Source organism: Pimephales promelas, chromosome 1 (assembly GCF_988280905.1).
Source record: "Pimephales promelas chromosome 1, fPimPro1.hap1.1, whole genome shotgun sequence".
Lineage (NCBI taxonomy): Eukaryota > Metazoa > Chordata > Actinopteri > Cypriniformes > Leuciscidae > Pimephales > Pimephales promelas.
Genome location: NC_142769.1, coordinates 51,440,698 through 51,460,632, shown reverse-complemented (window position 1 = coordinate 51,460,632; position 19,935 = coordinate 51,440,698). Strand labels below are relative to the sequence as shown.

At 41.1% G+C, this 19,935-nt stretch overlaps 1 protein-coding gene across 1 annotated transcript in view; it reads left to right on the top strand.

The window, feature by feature from the left end:
* Window positions 1–493: 493 nt before the first annotated feature.
* LOC120461214 (solute carrier family 12 member 3) overlaps window positions 494–19,935 on the top strand; it is a 22,742-nt gene continuing 3,300 nt past the window's right edge. The window contains exons 1-21 of the mRNA XM_089131743.1: window positions 494–890; window positions 1,011–1,100; window positions 1,410–1,485; window positions 1,656–1,751; window positions 1,967–2,106; window positions 3,047–3,157; window positions 3,247–3,358; window positions 5,057–5,187; window positions 6,008–6,092; window positions 6,209–6,369; window positions 7,212–7,319; window positions 7,402–7,525; window positions 7,604–7,705; window positions 7,816–7,971; window positions 8,077–8,176; window positions 8,254–8,365; window positions 10,524–10,658; window positions 10,739–10,845; window positions 10,927–11,009; window positions 11,109–11,192; window positions 11,607–11,705. Of these exons, the coding sequence (XP_088987869.1) occupies window positions 654–890; window positions 1,011–1,100; window positions 1,410–1,485; window positions 1,656–1,751; window positions 1,967–2,106; window positions 3,047–3,157; window positions 3,247–3,358; window positions 5,057–5,187; window positions 6,008–6,092; window positions 6,209–6,369; window positions 7,212–7,319; window positions 7,402–7,525; window positions 7,604–7,705; window positions 7,816–7,971; window positions 8,077–8,176; window positions 8,254–8,365; window positions 10,524–10,658; window positions 10,739–10,845; window positions 10,927–11,009; window positions 11,109–11,192; window positions 11,607–11,705 (2,449 nt within the window). The 5' untranslated portion in view covers window positions 494–653. The remainder of the gene's footprint in view (window positions 891–1,010; window positions 1,101–1,409; window positions 1,486–1,655; window positions 1,752–1,966; window positions 2,107–3,046; window positions 3,158–3,246; window positions 3,359–5,056; window positions 5,188–6,007; window positions 6,093–6,208; window positions 6,370–7,211; window positions 7,320–7,401; window positions 7,526–7,603; window positions 7,706–7,815; window positions 7,972–8,076; window positions 8,177–8,253; window positions 8,366–10,523; window positions 10,659–10,738; window positions 10,846–10,926; window positions 11,010–11,108; window positions 11,193–11,606; window positions 11,706–19,935) is intronic.

The window sequence follows — 19,935 nt, the reverse complement described above, 5'->3', positions numbered from 1 at the left end:
TATATCCCACACTAGCAAAGATAAAGTAGCCTACGCTCTAAATGTTTTTCAAAGTGCATGTTGCCCTCTACAGACGTATTGTAATGTGGGTAAGTGAGACTTACCAAGTTTTCATATCTTCACTTCCAAGTTCCAACACTCAAATGTACCCAAATGCACTCAATCAAGTGTTTGCACATCAACATGATCTGTAATCGTTTCATTTATGATGGTGACTTTGGGTGAAGATCTTATCTTCAGATGTCCAAACTTCAGTGTTTGTGTTGCTTCTTGGCTAGTTTTGTATTAATCATCTTTTTTCTACATGACTAATTAAGAGTTTAGCTTTTGGCAGATCTATGTGATACCAGCCCGTTGATAATTTTCCAAACGAGATTTCATAGATTGCTTGAGAAAACAATATAACCACCAATCATGGTTCTGAAACAATGTTTGTGTGGGTGTATGCAAGTTGGCTCAATTAAGGTATAAAAGAAAACGCAAATCATTTTTCTGAAGGTCGGTTCAAGTCCACTCGGCTCGCTGGATGCGTGGAATGACTCGGCGCTGTGGTCGTCCGGTGTGATTTCTGTGGATCTGAAGGACAATTGTATGATCTTCACAAGGATTTAGGCAGAAGGGGGCAGGACAGTCACAGGCAAAAGTTCCACAGGATGGTCAAAAATATCAGAAACTTGATCCCGGGTCTGCGGCGCCCGGACACCAATGTCCCGCCTCAAGGTGTTAGCGTGGATATGGGAGAGTTTGATTATGGGAAGGACCTGGACAAGAGAAAAATGTCATTCTACAATCCACTTGACCCCTTGCCAAAATATGAATATTACGCTAAAGACACGTGGACAGGGCGTATAAAAAACACCAGACCATCACTGGATGTTCTGCGCAAACCAGTATGTGCTTATTTGAATGGAAAAAAAAACATCTAATTGAATCTAAATTAATATTGTACATATTGTTTGGATGGCAACACTTTGAGTTTTGGTTTTGATTTTCTATGTTTTGGTCCACAGCCGGATCCTGATGATCTTCCTCCACCACCAGAGGATGATGACCGGCCCAAAGTCAAACTCGTTCGCTTTGGATGGGTTCTGGGAGTCATGGTGAGAAAACATGAATCATATTTGATCTCTTTAACATCTCAAGAAGTTTCTCCTGCTGATGTTTACCTCTCCCACTTCTCTGAAATGTTTCCTCTGGGGTACCTTTGGGTGATTCAATACTCTCCCAATGTCTCGTCTAAATGTGTCCTCTCAAACTAAAAAGGAAAAAAGCCCCCAAATATTCTTCACACTCATTTTATACCTCTAAACTGACTAAATATGGATGAATTTCAGGTCCATTTTCACCCTATGGTCAAACAAAATAATAAAGTACATTTCTCTCAAATGGTCATAATCTATTTATTTCAGATTCGCTGTATGTTGAACATCTGGGGAGTCATTATGTTCCTGCGGCTGCCGTGGATCACGTCTCAAGCCGGAATCAGTGAGTCAATCCTTCTGGTTTATTTTATTTTGTTCATACCCAAACTTTTCACTTTTCATTATCAAATGCCTATTAAACAGTAAATTTCCTCTCTCAGGGATAGACCACTTTTACAAACATTTAACATATGTGCCCCAGGAATTCCTTAAATTTCGCCTTTTTGCTTGTAGTTCTGACCTACGTCATTATCCTGATGTCTGTCACCATCACAACGATCACGGCGACGTCAGTGTCTGCAATCTCCACCAACGGGAAGATCTACTCTGGCGAGTCAAATCAATTATTTACCATGAGAAAGCAACATGTTTTAAAGAGATCAAATGAATTCATACGGATAAGCCACCAATTCGTCAAAACATAAAATAGTTACGAATTTTCACGAGAGTGTGTTATTTCACCTGAGAATAAAAATGTGGAAGAAATGCATCATTTTTATTTGTTTTAAACAAACTTAGGGATATTTTTGTGATCTTTTCTCCAGGTGGCACGTACTTCATGATCTCTCGGAGTCTGGGTCCGGAGCTCGGCGCGCCCATCGGATTGCTCTTCGCCTTCGCCAACGCTCTCGCCTGTTCACTCAACACAGTGGGGTTTGCAGAGACCGTCAGAGATGTTCTTAAAGTGAGACACACTTACAAATTATTGAATGTATTGTTGGGTTTCAGGAATTGCAGAAAGCTGCTTGGAAAAAATCTAATTTGGAAAATCTAATACTTAGTACCACTGTTTTTATTAGGGATGAGCGAGTACAGCATTATCTGTATCTGTATCTGTTAACCATATGAATTATCTGTATCTGTATCTGTACTCGGACTGGGCGGGGCCTAAACCCGGAAGTGGGTCGGGTAGTCTTGAAATGGGCGGGGCTTTAACCGGTATGTTATTTTAAGCATGCAATTGATATGGGTTGATCTGAAATTGCTATATTTATTGCTGATAAGAAATAAAACTATTTACATGACAGCATCAGCAATGAGCTTCAGATCAATGGTTTTGATCACGACAACAAACGAACTACAGAACAAGTTTTGCAACAATGAATACAACACATGTGGCTGCAATATGAAGTAAAATGTAATGAACAAGAGTTTTCATCTCAACTACGGCTGGGTGATATGGACCAAAAGTCATATCCCGATATATATTTAGGCTGAATTTCGATATACAAAATATATCCCAATATTTTTTCTGCAAAGTGAGAGCAAATGTCAAATATAACATGTCACAAGTAGTTTTATTGAAACTTGAACATTTGCTAAATCAAATGAATAAATAATAAACAGGTTTCTTCACCTTAGGGCTGCATGATTAGCTATGACAAAAATCTTAATTGCAGATTATTCCCTTGGAATTGTAATTGTGATTTATTAATTGGTTTATTTATTAATACAACGTTGGTATGAGCCATTACAGTCATTTAAAAAAATATAAAAAATAACACAAAGAAAAATAGGGGCATTAAGGGGTTAATATAGAAACGACAGTTACCATGGTGAATAGTGAATACACAATACTAACAAGAACTGTTTATCTCCCTCACAATCGTTTTCTCTCTTCTCAGGAAAATGATGCTCAGATAGTGGATGATGTCAATGACGTGAGAATTATTGGGACGATAACTATCGTCATCCTGCTCTGCATCACATTTGCTGGCATGAGTTGGGAGGCAAAGGTACGGTCCTCTGCTCCTGTCTTTGCTCATTTCCCAACACTTTATGGCATGACTGCCATTTGTTCTTCTTGGTTTTCGCTCCACCACAGGCTCAGATCCTGTTCTTCATTGCGCTCTTGCTCTCCTTGGCTAATTATTTTGTTGGGACGATCCTTCCCCCCACCCCAGAGAAGCAGGCTGTGGGATTTTTCGGCTACCAGGGTGAGTAAACAAGATCCAGATCTAATGCAGGCATTAAGTGCATCCAGTAAACATTTGTTTATAATTTGGGGAGTCGATATTTTGTCCCGAGACAACAAAACAAATAAAAGTTATTGAAAGTGACTCTGCCTCGGCAGAAGCGGGTCCGGCACCCTGAGGAGCACGAGCTTGGCCACTTTCCTCAAAAAGGGGCAGGCAGGAGCAGAGCTTCTCACGATGCTTTCCTCTCAAAGGCTGAAACCGCATACTCCACCCCCAAACAAACTACTCAAAGCTAGTGTGTCCCTACCCGTCAAATAACGCGAGCAGAGAGAAGCACAGAGTTTGTAAAGCGGTTTCGCTATAATCTAAACGTTCCAACAGACATAATATAACAAACAGGTTTGACACAGATCGCTTGCTGAGGGTGACGTTCATTCCTTTCATTGGACAAGTTGACATAGATGCTTCATACGCAGTCACGCAGACGTCGTTCCCAAAGCGTCATCGACGCATCGCAATGACACAACTGGAGCAGACTAATGAAAATGGAAAAGACTACAAAACTAAAACCTGGCCTCAGGAAAACGGACACATGAATAAACACAGAAACTAGACAATGACTGCGTTTACATCCCAGACAGCAAACTGACATTGAATCAACGTGGAAACGACGTCTCTCCTGACATCGAAACAACGTTGATTTTGCTCATCGAATTAACGTTGAACGAACGCGGCATTCTTCAAAGCTAAATGAAAATCGAAAATTGGTTTGCTTTCATAACGTTGAAACAGCGTTGATTTCAAGTTGATTTCCCGTTAGTTTTGAAAGAATTACGCGTCTGACGTTGGTTCAACGTTATTTCGATGAGCAAAACAATGTCAGATCAACGTTGTTTCGATGTCATGTTTCCACGTTGATTCAATGTCAGTTTGATATCTGGAATGCAGCCAATAACCCATTCAAAACTGGGATATTAGCAATAACCCGGTCGCGAACAGCCATGTAAACACCGGCAAAAACCCGAATATGCTCATATCCTGGATTTTAAAAACCGGGATATTATACCTGGGGTACCCCTTTTCTAACCCGAATTGTTGGTCATGTAAACGCGTATCGGCATATCCCCATAGTGATTTGTGTTCTGCGCATGTTCTATACGCAAGGAATCTTGGTCTTTTGCGTAGAGAAACTTCTCGGCGCATACAAAAATCCGTGTGCAGTATATCGGAAGTAATCATGGCGAGACACAGCATAGCATACTTTTGGAGCGAGGTCAGTACCAGCATCTAAGCACAAACAAAGGTGATCGCTATCTGCCCTGAACTATTCATTACCCGCATGCTGCTGCTGCTGTTGTTGTTGTCTTTGGATACAGGAAGAAGAATTGGAAATGACGTATTTTGCGTCTTAAGGTTGTCCGTACGTCCAGACGCTAACCGCGCGTCGCCGTTTACATCGGGATATTGCAATTCCATGTACCGGAGAAACCCACTCTGCTCACGCATGTAAACGGGTTATTCCTAATGTTTCAGAAACCCGAATAGTGACCTTAACCTGACCATAACCCGAAAATTGGCTGCATGTAAACGTAGTCACTGATAAACTACAACATAAAAGACTGAGAAAGCAGATCTGACAAAAGTCATTGTTATTATCTCAGCTAGAGCGTTTGGTGAAGGTAAAACTAAACCTAACCACAGTTTTTATACTTCCAGCTGAAATTTTCTTATCAAATCTGCTGCCTTCCTTCCGGGGTAAAGATGGATCTTTCTTCAGGATGTTTTCCATCTTCTTCCCTTCTGCCACAGGAATTCTGTCTGGTGTCAACATCTGTGGAGATCTCAAGGTAATCTTATTGTTGTTCAGGAGTAGAGCATGTATAAAAGGAAAGTCAGTGTGCCTTTTAAAGGTTCTCTGAGCGATGTGGGGCCAAAACATTTTTTGTCACATACATCAAACGTCTCCTCACTATCCGCTAGCTGCCTGTCCCCTAAACACACTGTAAAAAAACGCGGTCTCTGTAGACACCACAGGCTCCACAAACGGCAACAAAAACAATCATGTCTTACCCGGACCACGAAACCTAACAAACAGTGTTCCAGCCAATCACTGGCAAGAAGTATTTGAGGGTGGGTCTGGGGGGTTAGTGCGCGTGCACATGAAGAGGGTGTGTGTGTGAAGGAGAGCGACGCATCAGAGGGAAGTTTGAAAAATGGCCGACACACGACCAAAGAGACGTCGTTCTCAAGAACAAATTAAAAAGAAGAAGGAGTCGGATAAAGAACGTGCGAAGTTCCGAATTTACATCGGTAGCAAAGCTTTTGAACGATGGCGAGAACTCCGGCGGCAGAAGGGCTTCCAGTCCGACGTCAGGTTGCTCTGTTTTTGCTTGACAGGTGGGTAACGTTAAATTGTTTTTTTTCTTCTAAATTGACGCTTATGTTCGCCAAACCCACACAAGGATATAATTAGCTAGAATTATGCACGTTCACAATTATTTCAGGAAGCACAAAAGGGAGGGGTAGGAGATGAGATGAGATGCGGAGGAGGGAGGGTCTAGCTAGCCTCCGATTTGTTTGAAAATATTAGAACGTCAACACCCAGGATCGCTTTGAGAACCTTTAAATCGTTAAAGAAATTCTGCGTGTTTGTCGCCGTTTTTCCAGGATCCAACAGGTGGGATTCCTAAAGGGACACTGATGGCCATATTCTGGACAACCTTGAGCTATTTATTTATTGCAATCACATGTGGTGAGATTAGACATTTTTACTGCTCAGTTTTGTATCTTAAACTCATTCAATTAGTGAAATGTGCGTCTTATTGGTGATCCTTTCTCCTTACTGAAGCACATCCTCTTCCTCCTCAGCTTCAACTGTTGTTAGAGACGCTTCTGGCAGTGTGAATGATAGTTTAGCGCTGTCTAATTCTTCGATCCACTGCTCCGGTCTGGGCTGTAAATTTGGCTGGAACTTTGACCGCTGTGAACAGAACTACACATGTAGCTCTGGACTGGCAAACAACTTCCAGGTGAGCCTTCCAGCCCTGTTAGCACCATTTTTACGTTTGGTGAACTCTGACTGCTGGAAAGTGGGGTAGATTTTACATTCACATTAATGCATTTAACAAAATGAGAATTGATACTACATTTTTAAATGGGTTTTATCAGTACATACAGTATATTCTTTGGGAATCAAACCCATGACCTTGGCATTGCTGCTGCTCATATTTGTTGTGTCTAGTACAATGCTGTTAATGTTAAGTACAACTATTTCAAAGTATTTCGTTCTTGGCATAACAAACACAGTTACAATCGAAAGAGAAAAACTAATGTTGAAATATCAAGAGGCAAACTGACTAACTCTAAACCAAACTATTCTCAACATCTAAACCTCTGTTGTCTTGGTTGGTATGTGAATCTGGTGATGCTGTGTGTGGAGTTGTTCAATCCTTTGTTGAGATCTCGAAATCTTTTATTTTCAGTTGATTTGATTTATGGCTGCGGCTTGAAGTCAGTTGTAGTTCTTGTGTTTCTCTTTTCTTCAGGGATTCTGTTTGCCATCGTCAGTTGTCTAGAATAATGTTCAATCGTCACTCACTCAATCGCTTAATAATCTAAATAATACTGCTTTAGTGTAACTTTTAACACTCTGCTAGTGGTTTACATAAAAATTATAATTTAGCACAGGGATTTTACTGTGATGGATGGATGAATGGATAGATGGATGGATGGACTGATGGCTGAATGGACAGATAGATGAATAGATAGATCTATTGATGATGAATGGATGGGTGAAAGTATGTCTGGCTGGCTGGATGGATGGCTCAGTCGATAGATGATTGGATGGATAACTAAGGCTGTTTTTCTCCAGATTCTTACCACAGTTTCAGGATCTGGCCATTTGATTACCATCGGGATCTTTGCCGCCACCTTGTCATCAGCGCTGGGATTCTTAGTGTCTGCACCCAAAATTTTTCAGGTAGAGGATGTGACAGTTTAATGATAATGTTGTTTATCCCGAAAACAGTCGATTGTGACATTTTATGTGTGTTTTAACACAGTGTTTGTGTAAGGATAACATCTACCCCTACATTGGCTTCTTCGGGAAAGGTTATGGTAAAAACAACGAGCCTTTACGAGGATACATGCTCATGTTTACCATCGCTTTGGCTTTCATCCTCATCGGTGAGTCCTCCAGATCAGTTACTGAGGTGTTTCTCTCTGCGGACGCTTTAACATTTGGTGTCATATTGGTCTTTTCAGGTGATCTGAACACAATCGCTCCTCTGATCTCCAACTTCTTCCTCTGCTCTTACGGCCTAATTAACTTTAGCTGCTTCCATGCGACGGTCACCAGATCACCTGGTGAGATAAAGTTAATCATGGCTCTTTGAGGGACTGAACATGGGGTTAAAATATGTTAACAGTGCTTTGATCCATAATTTGTGTCTAATATTTGTGTTTGTCATTTGCAGGCTGGCGGCCGGAGTTCCGTTACTTCAATCCATGGACGTCTCTGTTTGCTTCTTTCTTGTCTTTTGTCCTCATGTTTCTGTTCACATGGTGGGCTGCTCTTGTCACGTCCGCTATCGTCCTCTGCCTCTTAGGCTACGTCACCTATAACAAGCCTCGTGTGTATATGATGCATATTATTACTTTTTCCAGTTTAGAATAATAAAGCATACTTTATATTCAGTTATTTGAACACGTTGACTAATGTATTTTCGTGTGTCCAGAGATTAACTGGGGCTCGTCTTATCAGGCCAGTTTCTACAACATGGCATTGTCCTTCTCGATGTCTCTGACTGGTGTGAGTGATCATGTCAAAAACTACAGGTGAGACTGTAAAAGTAAATGTTACCAATCTGATCTGATCACAATACACCAGCAGCTCATGATAAACTCTCTCATAGGCCTCAGTGTCTCGTTCTGACCGGCCCTCCGAACGCCCGTCCCGCTCTGGTGGACTTTGTGGGCACTTTCACCAAAAACATCAGCCTGATGATCTGTGGGAACATCATCGTGGTAAGAACCGGAGCTGGGTGTCAACATCAACATCAGATGAAGCCAGAGACACTGGGCCCTATTTTAAGGATCTAAGTGCATGTTCTAAAGCTCACGGCGCAAGTGCACTTAGGGCGTCCGAATCCACTTTTAAAGGTTAACGATGGGAAAAATGGTCAGTGTGCCTGGCGCATAGTCTAAAAGGGTTGTCTCTATTCTCTTAATGAGTAATGGGTGTGTTTTGGGTGTAACGTGCAAAAAATTCCCATTCCCTTTAAAAACCAGTTGCACTTGCGCCTTGGCGGATTCGATTGTGGATTCGCTTTTGCGCTCTTCGGATTCGCTTTTGCGCTCTTCGGATTCGCTTTTGCGCTCTTCGGATTCGCTTTTGCGCTCTTCGGATTTCGCTTTTGCGCCTTGGCGGATTCGATTTTGGATTCGCTTTTGCGGTCTTCGGATTCGCTTTTACGCTCTTCAGATTCGCTTTTGCGCTCTTCGGATTCGCTTTTGCGCTCTTCGGATTCGCTTTTGCGCTCTTCGGATTCGCTTTTGCGCCTTGGCGGATTCGATTTTGGATTCGCTTTTGCGCTCTTCGGATTCGCTTTTACGCTCTTCAGATTCGCTTTTGCGCTCTTCGGATTCGCTTTTGCGCTCTTCGGATTCGCTTTTGCGCTCTTCGGATTCGCTTTTGCGCTCTTCGGATTCGCTTTCACGCTCTTCGGATTCGCTTTTACGCTCTTCGGATTCGCTTTTAGGCTCTTCGGATTCGCTTTTGCGCTCTTCGGATTCGCTTTTGCGCTCTTCGGATTCGCTTTTACGCCTTGGCAGATTCGATTTTGGATTCGCTTTTGCGCTCTTCGGATTCGCTTTTGCACTCTTCGGATTCGCTTTTACGCCTTGGCAGATTCGATTTTGGATTCGCTTTTGCACTCTTCGGATTCGCTTTTGCGCTCTTCGGATTCGCTTTTACGCCTTGCCGGATTCAATTTTGGATTCGCTTTTGCGCTCTTCGGATTCACTTTTGCGCCATGGCGGATTCGCAGTTTCACATGGTGAAATTTGTAAATGGAAAGACTGACGCCGCCTACACACTGGCAGTTGAAATCAGCTCCGATGCGGCTGCGAAATGACTGGAAGTCATTCATTTCCTATGGAGATTCGCAGACCGCATGCGAATGAAACGGGTCCGACCGAGTGCGGTGCGAAGAAAATCGTGTCCGTTGGTCATCCGGATGCATTAAAAATTTTTAACTCGTGCGAAAAGCTACGGATGGTTCCTATTCGACAATTCCAGCGGAAGTTGAGCGTTGCTATGGCACTGATAAACAAACCTGAATTATTAACTTTTAATAAAATAAATAATTATTTTATAAGGATAAGTTGTCATGTCATTTTTTATTTTCACGACTTTCTAACGTTTATAAGGGCAGTTAATACAATTAAATTGAAGGTACACATTGAACTATTGACCACTATATCACATTGTTTAGCCGACCTGACATATCAACGTCCTCAGCAACTTTCCTCACGCAGTATAACCCTCATCAGAGAGTTCATACAGGACAGAATCAACTTTTAATCTCTCCGCCATTTTTGTTCTACCCGAGTCCGACGCTTTTCACTGTGTAGTACGACGTCCGTTGGGAACGTATTGTGTATTACGGAGCTGAATTAAACTGCCAGTGTGAAGGCGGCGTGAACGTGTCTCCAGAGAGCAAATGGATCTGCTCGTGCGCAAGGTTAAATCTACGGGACAAGCTGGATTCCACCATATCTTCATGTACACAATATTAATCTTTTACATTGTAATCATTTTATTTGTATTTGGGATGTTTGTGTTCTGCATGTCCTTGAGTATGTAATAAGCAGAGTGTACACGAGTGTCGGACCCACATAGGTGCACATTACTAACGTTCTCTTTAAATGACAACTGAAAAAGACTGCTCCAGTCCATTTCAGTTGCCTCAAAATAGCAACACGTCAACAATACGCCTGAACACACCTGCTTTTCAGACCAGCATGCCAGTGGGCGCACAAATGGTCGGAAATTCATTTGCTATTTTAACAACGTGGCGGGCTAAATAGCAAATTCTCCTTGCATTTTAACATCAAACGTCTTATTCAGTGCGCACTCATGATGTGAAGGTGTCGTGGCTTTATCGCACTCTCGTGCTTTCAGGAGGACGAGAAGTCCAGTTTTCCGCAGCACAGCACCGATATGCTGGTGGACTGGCTGAATCAGAGGAAGGTTCGTTCTTTCTACACGTCCTTCAATGCCGACAGTCTGAAAGAGGGCGCGTCCAATCTCATGCAGGTAAGACCGTCTCTAATCTCTTCTAACACCTTTTTCTTCTCCTCATTACGTCCTTCTCAAAGACTCAATCATCTTTCTAGGCTTCAGGTCTTGGTAAACTGAAGCCGAACACCCTCGTTATGGGATACAAATTGAACTGGCAGGAATGTAAACCTGAGAGTTTACAGGACTACGTCAACACCATCAGGTTTGTTCAGATGCAGATTTTGTTCACAAATATCAGTTTATTTGTCATGTATATTGATGCCGTCTAATGTTTTTTGTTTAGCGATGCGTTTGACTCCAGCTACGGCATCGCAATTCTGAGAATGATGGATGGATTGAACGTTATGGATGCATTGGAGAGTTCAGGTGTGTACTGTGTGTTTTATACCGTATAATAACTTGAAAATGGATTGACGCTGCAGTTGGAGGTATAAGATAAAATTTGATTTGTTTTTGGGGCTGAAGGACGATCATCAGCAATTGACAATCCAGCATTCGATGCAGATGAAGTCAAGCAAACTGAAAATGACGAGACAGACCGGAATTCAGGTATCCAGTGTTTTTTTTTTTTTTCAGTGCTCAAAAATATAATTTGACACACCCGGAGGACATTTAACAATAATTAATGATAATTATAGTTATGATAAAGTTGACAAAGTTTTCAAAAATCTTTCTAAATGTGAAATAATTGCAGAGTCCACTATACAACACAATTATTACGACACAGAGGATTTTCATCATAGTTATCCTTACAGTTATTTTTCTTGGTGTGAATGGGGCTTAAATGATCGTAAAATAATAGAATGTTATTATCAACACTTGAAGACCTGATGTCATCACTCTGTCAGCCAATCAGAATGCTTCCATTATAAGCAACAATGCCATGTTGTTTCAATCAAGCTTCATTTGGTGGGTTCAGACCCCTGACCTTTATAAACCTCCTTTTTTGATTTCCCCATCCAGACATTTCTGATGATGGCTCAAATGATCAGGTCAGATCGGTGTTTCAAACGAAACAGGGCAGGAAGACCATTGACATATACTGGATCTCTGATGATGGAGGTGAGATACGACTGCATGATACTTAAACTCGCTTCCAAACTTGAAGTTCCAAACTGGTTCAGTCTGGATTGGTATTGGTCTAGCTGTTGAACCAACATGGTCTGGTAAAGCCGGTCAAAGCTCAGTGGGGTCTGATAGCCACTCCACTGACCAACCTACTAACTAAAATGGTGAGGAAACCCCTACCTTGCACAGAGGACTGTGAGACAGCATTCAGAACCCTGAAAGAAAAGTTCTTCGTTCATGTTCGGCCCTGGAAATTCCTGATCTCACCCAGTGTTTCCTGGTTCAATTAGATGCTTCAGCAAAAGATATAGGAGCTGTCCTGGCCCAAGGGACCACTGGTGCAGAGAAACCAATGGTGTTCCTCAAACTGTTGTCTAGAAACTAGATATTCAATCATTGAGAAAGAGTGCCACGCTTTCAAGTGGTCCCTTGATAGCCTCCTTGCTGTTTGACCCAAGAGTTTGACCTAGAGACAGACTACCTGGCTCTGAGCTGGATCAACTCCATGAAAGACCACAATGCCAGAGTGACCCGGTGGTATTTGGCACAAAAGCCCTTCCGTAGACCGTCATTGTTTGTGCATAATAGAGACTTTGTCTCTCGTCAGGCTGGATGAGTGAGTGAGCTACAGTAGTGCCATTAAAGGTGCTCTAAGCGATGTCACACGTTTTTTAGGCTAAAACATTTTTTTGTCACATACAGCAAACATCTCCTCACTATCCGCTAGCTGCCTGTCCCCTAAACACACTGTAAAAAAAACTGCGGTCTATGCAGAAAACCCAGGCTCCACAAATGGCAACAAAAACAAACTGCGGCAACCCGCTCCACAAAACATAACAAACTGTTCCAGCCAATAACTGACAAGAAGGCCCTGGGGGTGGGGTTTGGGGGGGTCGGTGTGCGGATGGGGAGGAGGGAGGGTCTATCTAGCCTCCATTTTGTTTGAAAATAAACTTTGTAATAAATAAATGACGTTGCTTTAAACGTCAACAAGAAGTTATGTCACCTGACATCGCTTAGAGCACCTTTAACGAATAGAAATAATATAGTGGATAAGTGGACATATTTTTGGAGTTTGTTCTCTTTTGTGTTGGAAGTATTTGTTTTGTTTCAGATAAAATATGTGTCATTTTTCCCTTCAGCACTTGTGTAGCTCTCCTACCGGTTAGAATCTTGTGGCGCACAAGGTAAAAGTCTTTCTAGGGGATCTTAATTTTATCCACTACCCCGGTGAAGGCACATTTCCTTTCAGTTACACTATCAACATATAACCCAGATCTCAGATCTTCACCTGATAGTGTCAGATTATGTTTCTTTAGATTTGACAATGGAATAAATAATTCAGTTCACAAAGTCACAACTCAACAAAAATGAATACCAATCATCACCATTACCCACAAAAAAACAAATGTCAATGTACTACTCAAAATTTACCCAGCTGGGATTTTCAGTACACAGATGGCGCGCTAGTTGGAGCTCTTTGATGCAAAAGTGTACTCACGAAGCAGTGAAAACCAACGATTCCATTTGTTGAATAGTCATCCACAATCTTCACTCCCCAACAAGATGACAAACAGCATCCGTGACGCAACCCACATCGATATTGAGTGGATGTCGATGAACTCCTTCCTCCTCGAACTGGTTGAAAGGATCCGCGAAAAATCAACACAGACCTCCCGATTTCTATGATCGCTCAGTGTTAAAGACCAAAAAAAAAACATGCACTTGACTCGAACTCCAAACTGCATACACCACTTGCGATACTTTTATCCAAAATTAACCAAATAAACACGGGTAAATTCTTCCGGATGTCAACAGAATTAGTTAACGGTTAATTAGTTACTGTAACACTCACTGAACTTCAGAAAATAAACACGGGTAGGCTATATATTCTTCCGGACTTCACCATCTAAAACTAAACTAAAATATATATATATATATATATATAATCAACGTGATAGTAGAAAACAAAGATTCTCTCACATATGGAGACCCTCGTGTTAGATCTCCTCCATCTCGTTCACTCACGTGAAACTGAAGTGCCCAGTCTCTCACCGAACTCTCTCGCGATCTTTTTTTTCCCTTCACAATCGGCTGAAAACTCATGCGTGACACTTTTTCCAGTTCACACAAAACTCAAAATTGTTCCTGAGCTTTGTCTGCCGTCAGCCTTTTCAGAATGACGAACTTCACTCGTCAATCGCGCGCGAGAAAAACAACTGCGTTGCTTCAATTTCCTTCTCTTCTTTTTTTCTTTCCAATGACGTTAACTTCCGAGGTCAAAGTACACAGTTCTCATCGTCAAAAACTGGCGTTCTCAGAAAATACAATTAAATGTCCCATTGTATTATTTGTTTTCCTTTACACACACATTTGAAAAAAAACTTTTATAAACATATCTCAAATAAGAACATGAAAAGAAAAAAAAAAAGTCCATCCCCAGATAGCCACTGGACGCTGTAACGGAACAGGGCCGCAACCGCAAAACGATAAAGCCGGGTCTGGCCCGCTTCCGCCTCACGGACTCGTTCCTGAGTCCAAACGCACATCGGGCCGAAGCCGTTTCTGGTCTGTTTTTAGGGGTTGTTGCGGATATGTGCCAGCGCCGATCCAGCAACGCCTGATCATCCCGTTACAGATGCGTAACGGGTGCGTGAAGCGATTCCGCCTACCGGAGCTGTGCCGGATGTGTTACGATTCTGCTTAAATCACCACTGGATTGTCATTTTGCCTTATTTTCGGCATTGTCAGTTTGGGTATTATAGTAACCTATATGCTATACATAGTCCTACATTTTCACAGTCTGTGGAATGTCCAGAAATTTTTTTTTCACTACAAGGCTATGGCTATAATAAAAAGCTTAACTTGACTTGATAAAGGCTAGTTGGAGAAATGCAGGCTTAGGCTATGGCTGAACTAAATCATTTTAATGATTAAAACGCATACTAAAACAAATTGAACACAGTTAAGAAACACAGAATTAATGACCACGAATTCATAGATTTAATTATAAAAATGAACAACAATGAACAAAGTCAACAATAAACAAAGAACACAGTCAACAACAAACATATAGCCTAATTAACGGGTAAAAAACGCACAGGCTATTAACAAAAAAACAAAAAACAAAAAAACATGCACTTAAAGGAACACTCCGACTTTTTGGGACTTTAGTTTAGCCTATTCACCTTACCCCCCAGAGTTAGATAAGTCCATACATACCTTTTTCATCTCCGTGCGTGCTATAAGTCTGTTTGAATGGTTGAATGGTTGCAGCTTTCATACTAATCCAAATGAGTGACAAAATAACGCAAACGTTTTCCTATTTACATGTTGTGGTTTGTATAGTCACAAGGCCATATGAGACACAGACATCTTTTAACCGTATAAATAGCCTACTATATTTTCTGAAGGCGAAGCACTGCTACTTGGGCAGAGTGATAACAATCACCTGAGACGCACCGTGACGAGGAGCAGAGAGTTCGCTCAGTGTTTGGGTAAGAGAGTCAGCAATTACTAACGTTAGATAGAAAAGCATAGTTTATCATGGGTGTTTGCTTTATTGTATGAGCTGTGACAATAAACAGGGGAGACCAGGTAATACAGTACCATGTTTCATTGATTTCCAACCAAAAACGCACCCAGATTTATAAATATCACATGAATAAATAATTATTATTACAGGAATCAATATATTTTAAATGCAATTTATTAGCTGAACCAAATGTATTCAACATTAGCCTATATAATACAGTATTGCATTACTATAGGATAGAATAAGGGGAAAGTAATAGCACAAATTGTTTTTGCACAATGAACTCACAGCCTATCGTACCCTTTTGCACGCTCAAGTTCGTGATTTCCATGGTTATTTCAAATTTAGGCTAGGCGCGCAGGGTGCAAGTTCAACGCGGTAAACGCGCTCGTTTTTTTCCAAGCGCGTCCGCGCCGCATCAAGATAAAAACATATTCATACCCTAGTCATATAATAGTGTCACTAACATTACATTAGCTCTGGCTAATGGCACTGTTACAGTAAAAACATAACGGAACACTTACCTCAGCCGCAGGTGATCCACTTGTCCTGTCTGTGCTATCGATGGGATAGCCGTATCCTTCAGCACATTATGGTCCGTGTGGCAAATTCCATTTTTCAGAATAGTCGTCCATTGAAATGTACCGAGCAAACATAATGTCCCTTGATAATCTTAGGTGTGTTTGGATAAATATCCAGAGTAAGTTAGCCATTTCTTCATCCAGTCAGCGTTTTTAGTTGGAATTCTGTGAAACATGGTATTACCTCCCCTGTTTACAGTCGCAGCTATTTATAATAGAGCGAAAACCCATGACTCTAAACTACGCTTTTACTATTTATAAATTGCTGACTCTGTCACCCAAACACTGAACGAACTCTCCGCTCCTCACCACGGCGTGTCTCAGGTGATGCGGTTATTACTCCGCCAAAGTAGCAGTGCTTCGCCTTCAGAGAATAGTTCCCAGGTTTTATACGGTTAAAAGATGTCTGTGTCTCATTTGACTTTGTTATTTGTACATTATGTGACTATACAAATCACAACATGTAAATAGGAAAACGTTTGCGTTATTTTGCCACTCATTTGGATTAGTATGAAAGCTGCAACCATTCACATCCAGTCTTTGTGCTAAGCTAGGCTAGCGGTGGGTGCGCCAAACAGACTTATAGCACGCACGGAGATGAAAAAGGTATGTATGGACTTATCTAACTCTGGGGGGTAAGGTGAATAGGCTAAAGTCCCAAAAAGTCGGAGTGTTCCTTTAAACAAAATCAATGTGTGGGTGCAGTGGCAGCTGTAATTGCTGCTCTTGCTGCTGACGCGCCAGTCTCTCCTGGCGCCCTCCGCTCCTGTCCGCCGAAAGTGCAAACCACCGAATTGCGTGCCTCCAGATTTCTGCTTCTGTTGCAGTTGTTGTCAGTGCACATTTGCGCACTGCACCTGGAAAACAGCATTACTGATTAGCAGGGTTGTGCTTGTGCAGTGTTGGGAGTAACGCGCTACAAAAGTAATACATTATAGTAACATTAATTTTTGCTGTAACGCAGTAGTGTAAGGCATTACTAATCGATTTTCAGTAATATTTTACTCGTTAAAGGTGCCCTGTAATGTGAAATTGAATTTATGTTGGCATAGTTAAATAACAAGAGTTCAGTAGGCTACATGGACATACAGTGAGTCTCAAACATCATTATTTTCTGCTTCTTACTTCGTTTTTGAAAAACACCCCTGAAAAACAGGCGAATCTCCACATAATACCGACTCTGACGTAAAAGTCAGGATCATTAATATGTATGACTCCAAATATTTGCATGCCAGCCCATGTTCAGTGACAGACGAGACGGAGCTGCGCAGTCGAAGCATGGCCGTTGAGTGTTTGGATGTACACGTGAACACAAAAGTATTTTAGTTCCTTCATCCGAGCCTCTGAAACAATGGATTAATTTTATTTTCTATTTCTTTTACTTAACTCTTTTACTAACTCTTTGAAACTTCTTAAAACAAACTGTGTCAAAATATATAAAAATAAATTATTTGCTAAAATAATGACAAAGCTCAGAAATCAGAAACAAAATAAGAGCAAGGGTTCAATAATGACAATTATTGTTTAAAAATATTATTATTTCTCAACTTTCTCAACGTGTAACTGTCCTCAAAATCTTTTTTATTATTATTATTGTAACAGACTTTTTTGGGTTGTAAATGACATAATCCAACAAAGTCTGTTAACACCGGTAATGATGTACTAGCGCTCGTTGTATGTGTGTATGCAATGTATTTTTCCCCTCGGGGCTTGCCGTAGATGGGTCATGCGCACTTGGTATGGTCGCGGGATTTTGGAGATCTGATGTGTGGTATAATAATAAAGTGAAGAAGAGTTCAAACTGCTGTGTTTATTATTTATTCAAACTGCAAACAAAGGTATGTGATATTATAAGCAACATTATGGAGCTAATAACAAAAATAACACTGTCAGATTAGATAAATCATGTAGGTTCCAGTTTAAAGCTGGTGCGTTTCTAGTGTAATGTTAACTTCTCTCTACCAATCAGATGCTCCGGTGATGAGTGAAATATATGAAGCGAATGGTGATTATTCAAACATGAAATGGGAAGGTTTAATGGTTTAACCTAACTATGACTCTGGGTTTGACTTGCTGGCAAAACTGTATATCTTCTTTGTCGCGCTTTAAAAATAAAAGTTCCAAATGTACAGTTTTTGTTCCTGTGGTAGGTTAGGTATGGATTTTTTTGGGTGGGACACATGCCGCATTTTTCCATATTGAGGGGGACACGTCCCCGGTTCCTACGCCAGTGTCTGACCTCAGAAATTATCTATGCAGAAAAAAAATTTGGATCCAAAATGAGTTAATTAGTTTGCCTGGACTGTGTTTTGTTCTCCATTTTTACAAAAAAGCACGGCCTGCTGGGAAATCTGACGAATCATTTTATTTCTCATCGTGACGTTTTCTGATAACCTACGTCCTCGAATGTTATTGCTAGGTTTGTCTTTCTGAGAGGTGGCACCGTTAATGCACCGTTAAGTTTGCCAACTGCCATTAAAACACAAAAATAAGTTTTTCTGAGAGTGTCTAACTTAATTGTTAACAGCCAAGCAACTGCAATGTTCAGCAATCCAAATAGTGGTGCTCAAAAATGAAAAAGATAAGCTGCAGGTTGTGGCATCAGTGATTGACACTGCTAGATGATGGCTAGCTGGGAGCATACAAATCAAGCGAGTGTTTAAATGGTCGGTCAAGGTGTAAAATTAAGCTCATAATGGTGTCATTTTCACGAATGTGTGCCTGCAATTATCAGCGCTTTAACGGCATAGCGGCTAAAGCTAAGACCAAATGGCCGAGACCAAAACCGGGGACTCCCAAAATTTTGGAAAAAACGGGGACATTTTTAGTTTGACTGTAAATCTGATTAAAATACATCTTCAAAAAAAAAAAAAAAAAACAGGGACAGGTAACAGTTTTTCTGAATTTTCCCGGAGGCAACCAAAATGACAACCGCGGGGACGTCTGGGCATCCTAAGACTAACTAATTACCTTTTAAAATTCAGCACATTAACGCAAATATATGCCATTAAAAAGTTGGTTTGGTTATCCTAATCGGGTCTATTCTGTGCTACACCCTATTTGTATAGCGCAGTAGGGCTATAGCAGATGCGTCTTTAACACACTTTGATTCGCAAATACTATAACAAGCCTGTAACTGCTATCTATAAAGCAAACAGCATTTCACTTGCACTTTTAAGTAATACAGTAAATTAGAATAAACACATACAAATAGATGTACATAATAAACACATAGAATAAACACATAAAAACTTACGTGTGGTAGCCTAGCAGGTCAGTTAAATCTGCGTTGAGCTTGGTTTGATGATGATATCTTTTTTTTTTTTTTTTTTTGGGCGCTTCTGGCTGAAGTCCGTAGTACGGATGTGGACCGTATCTGCAAGACGACAGTCAAGCGAGACCCAACGTTCACTTGGCGCTGTCGTGAAACGGACCTAAAACGGAGCTCAAACTGCTGTGCTGTAACGGACCAGCATCACAAAATTTTGCTGTAGGCCTATAGTTTTTAAACACTAATAATATTGCTCAGCTTATACATTTATCTCATGCTCTAGATAGAAAAAAATATGCAGACAACCATGTTGTTTTGAAAATGTTTATTGCACGGAGTTCTTACAGTTTGAGAAAAGTATTTCGGATGTGGTCCACATCAGGTAATCTCTGTCAAAACAGTGTTGGCTCAAATTCGTTTTGCAGATATGGGCCAGAACAGTTTTTAGCCCTTTTTAAAATGCAGTCGGCTCAGATATGTATCACAGATTCGGGCCACACCAGTGTGAAAACAGTATCGGCTCAGATTCATATTGCAGTTCTGGACCAAATCAGTGTCAGACACAGCTTGTCTTTCGGTTACATATCGGAAAAGTGATCTGGGCCAGATCTGTAAAATGGTATAAATACTGAACTGATGGCAGTTAGAATGTTTAAGCTGAAACTTATATCTGGTACGGATCTGGTTCACAATCAGAAAACGTCTCTAAGATAGAAACGGAGGCAAGGGGCTTAAAACGGATCCGGGCCAAATGTAATTGCTATCTGGGTCAACATCTTGTTTCCATATGTGTATCTATTCGGACCCAAATACAAATAATAAAATTCTCCTCCCATA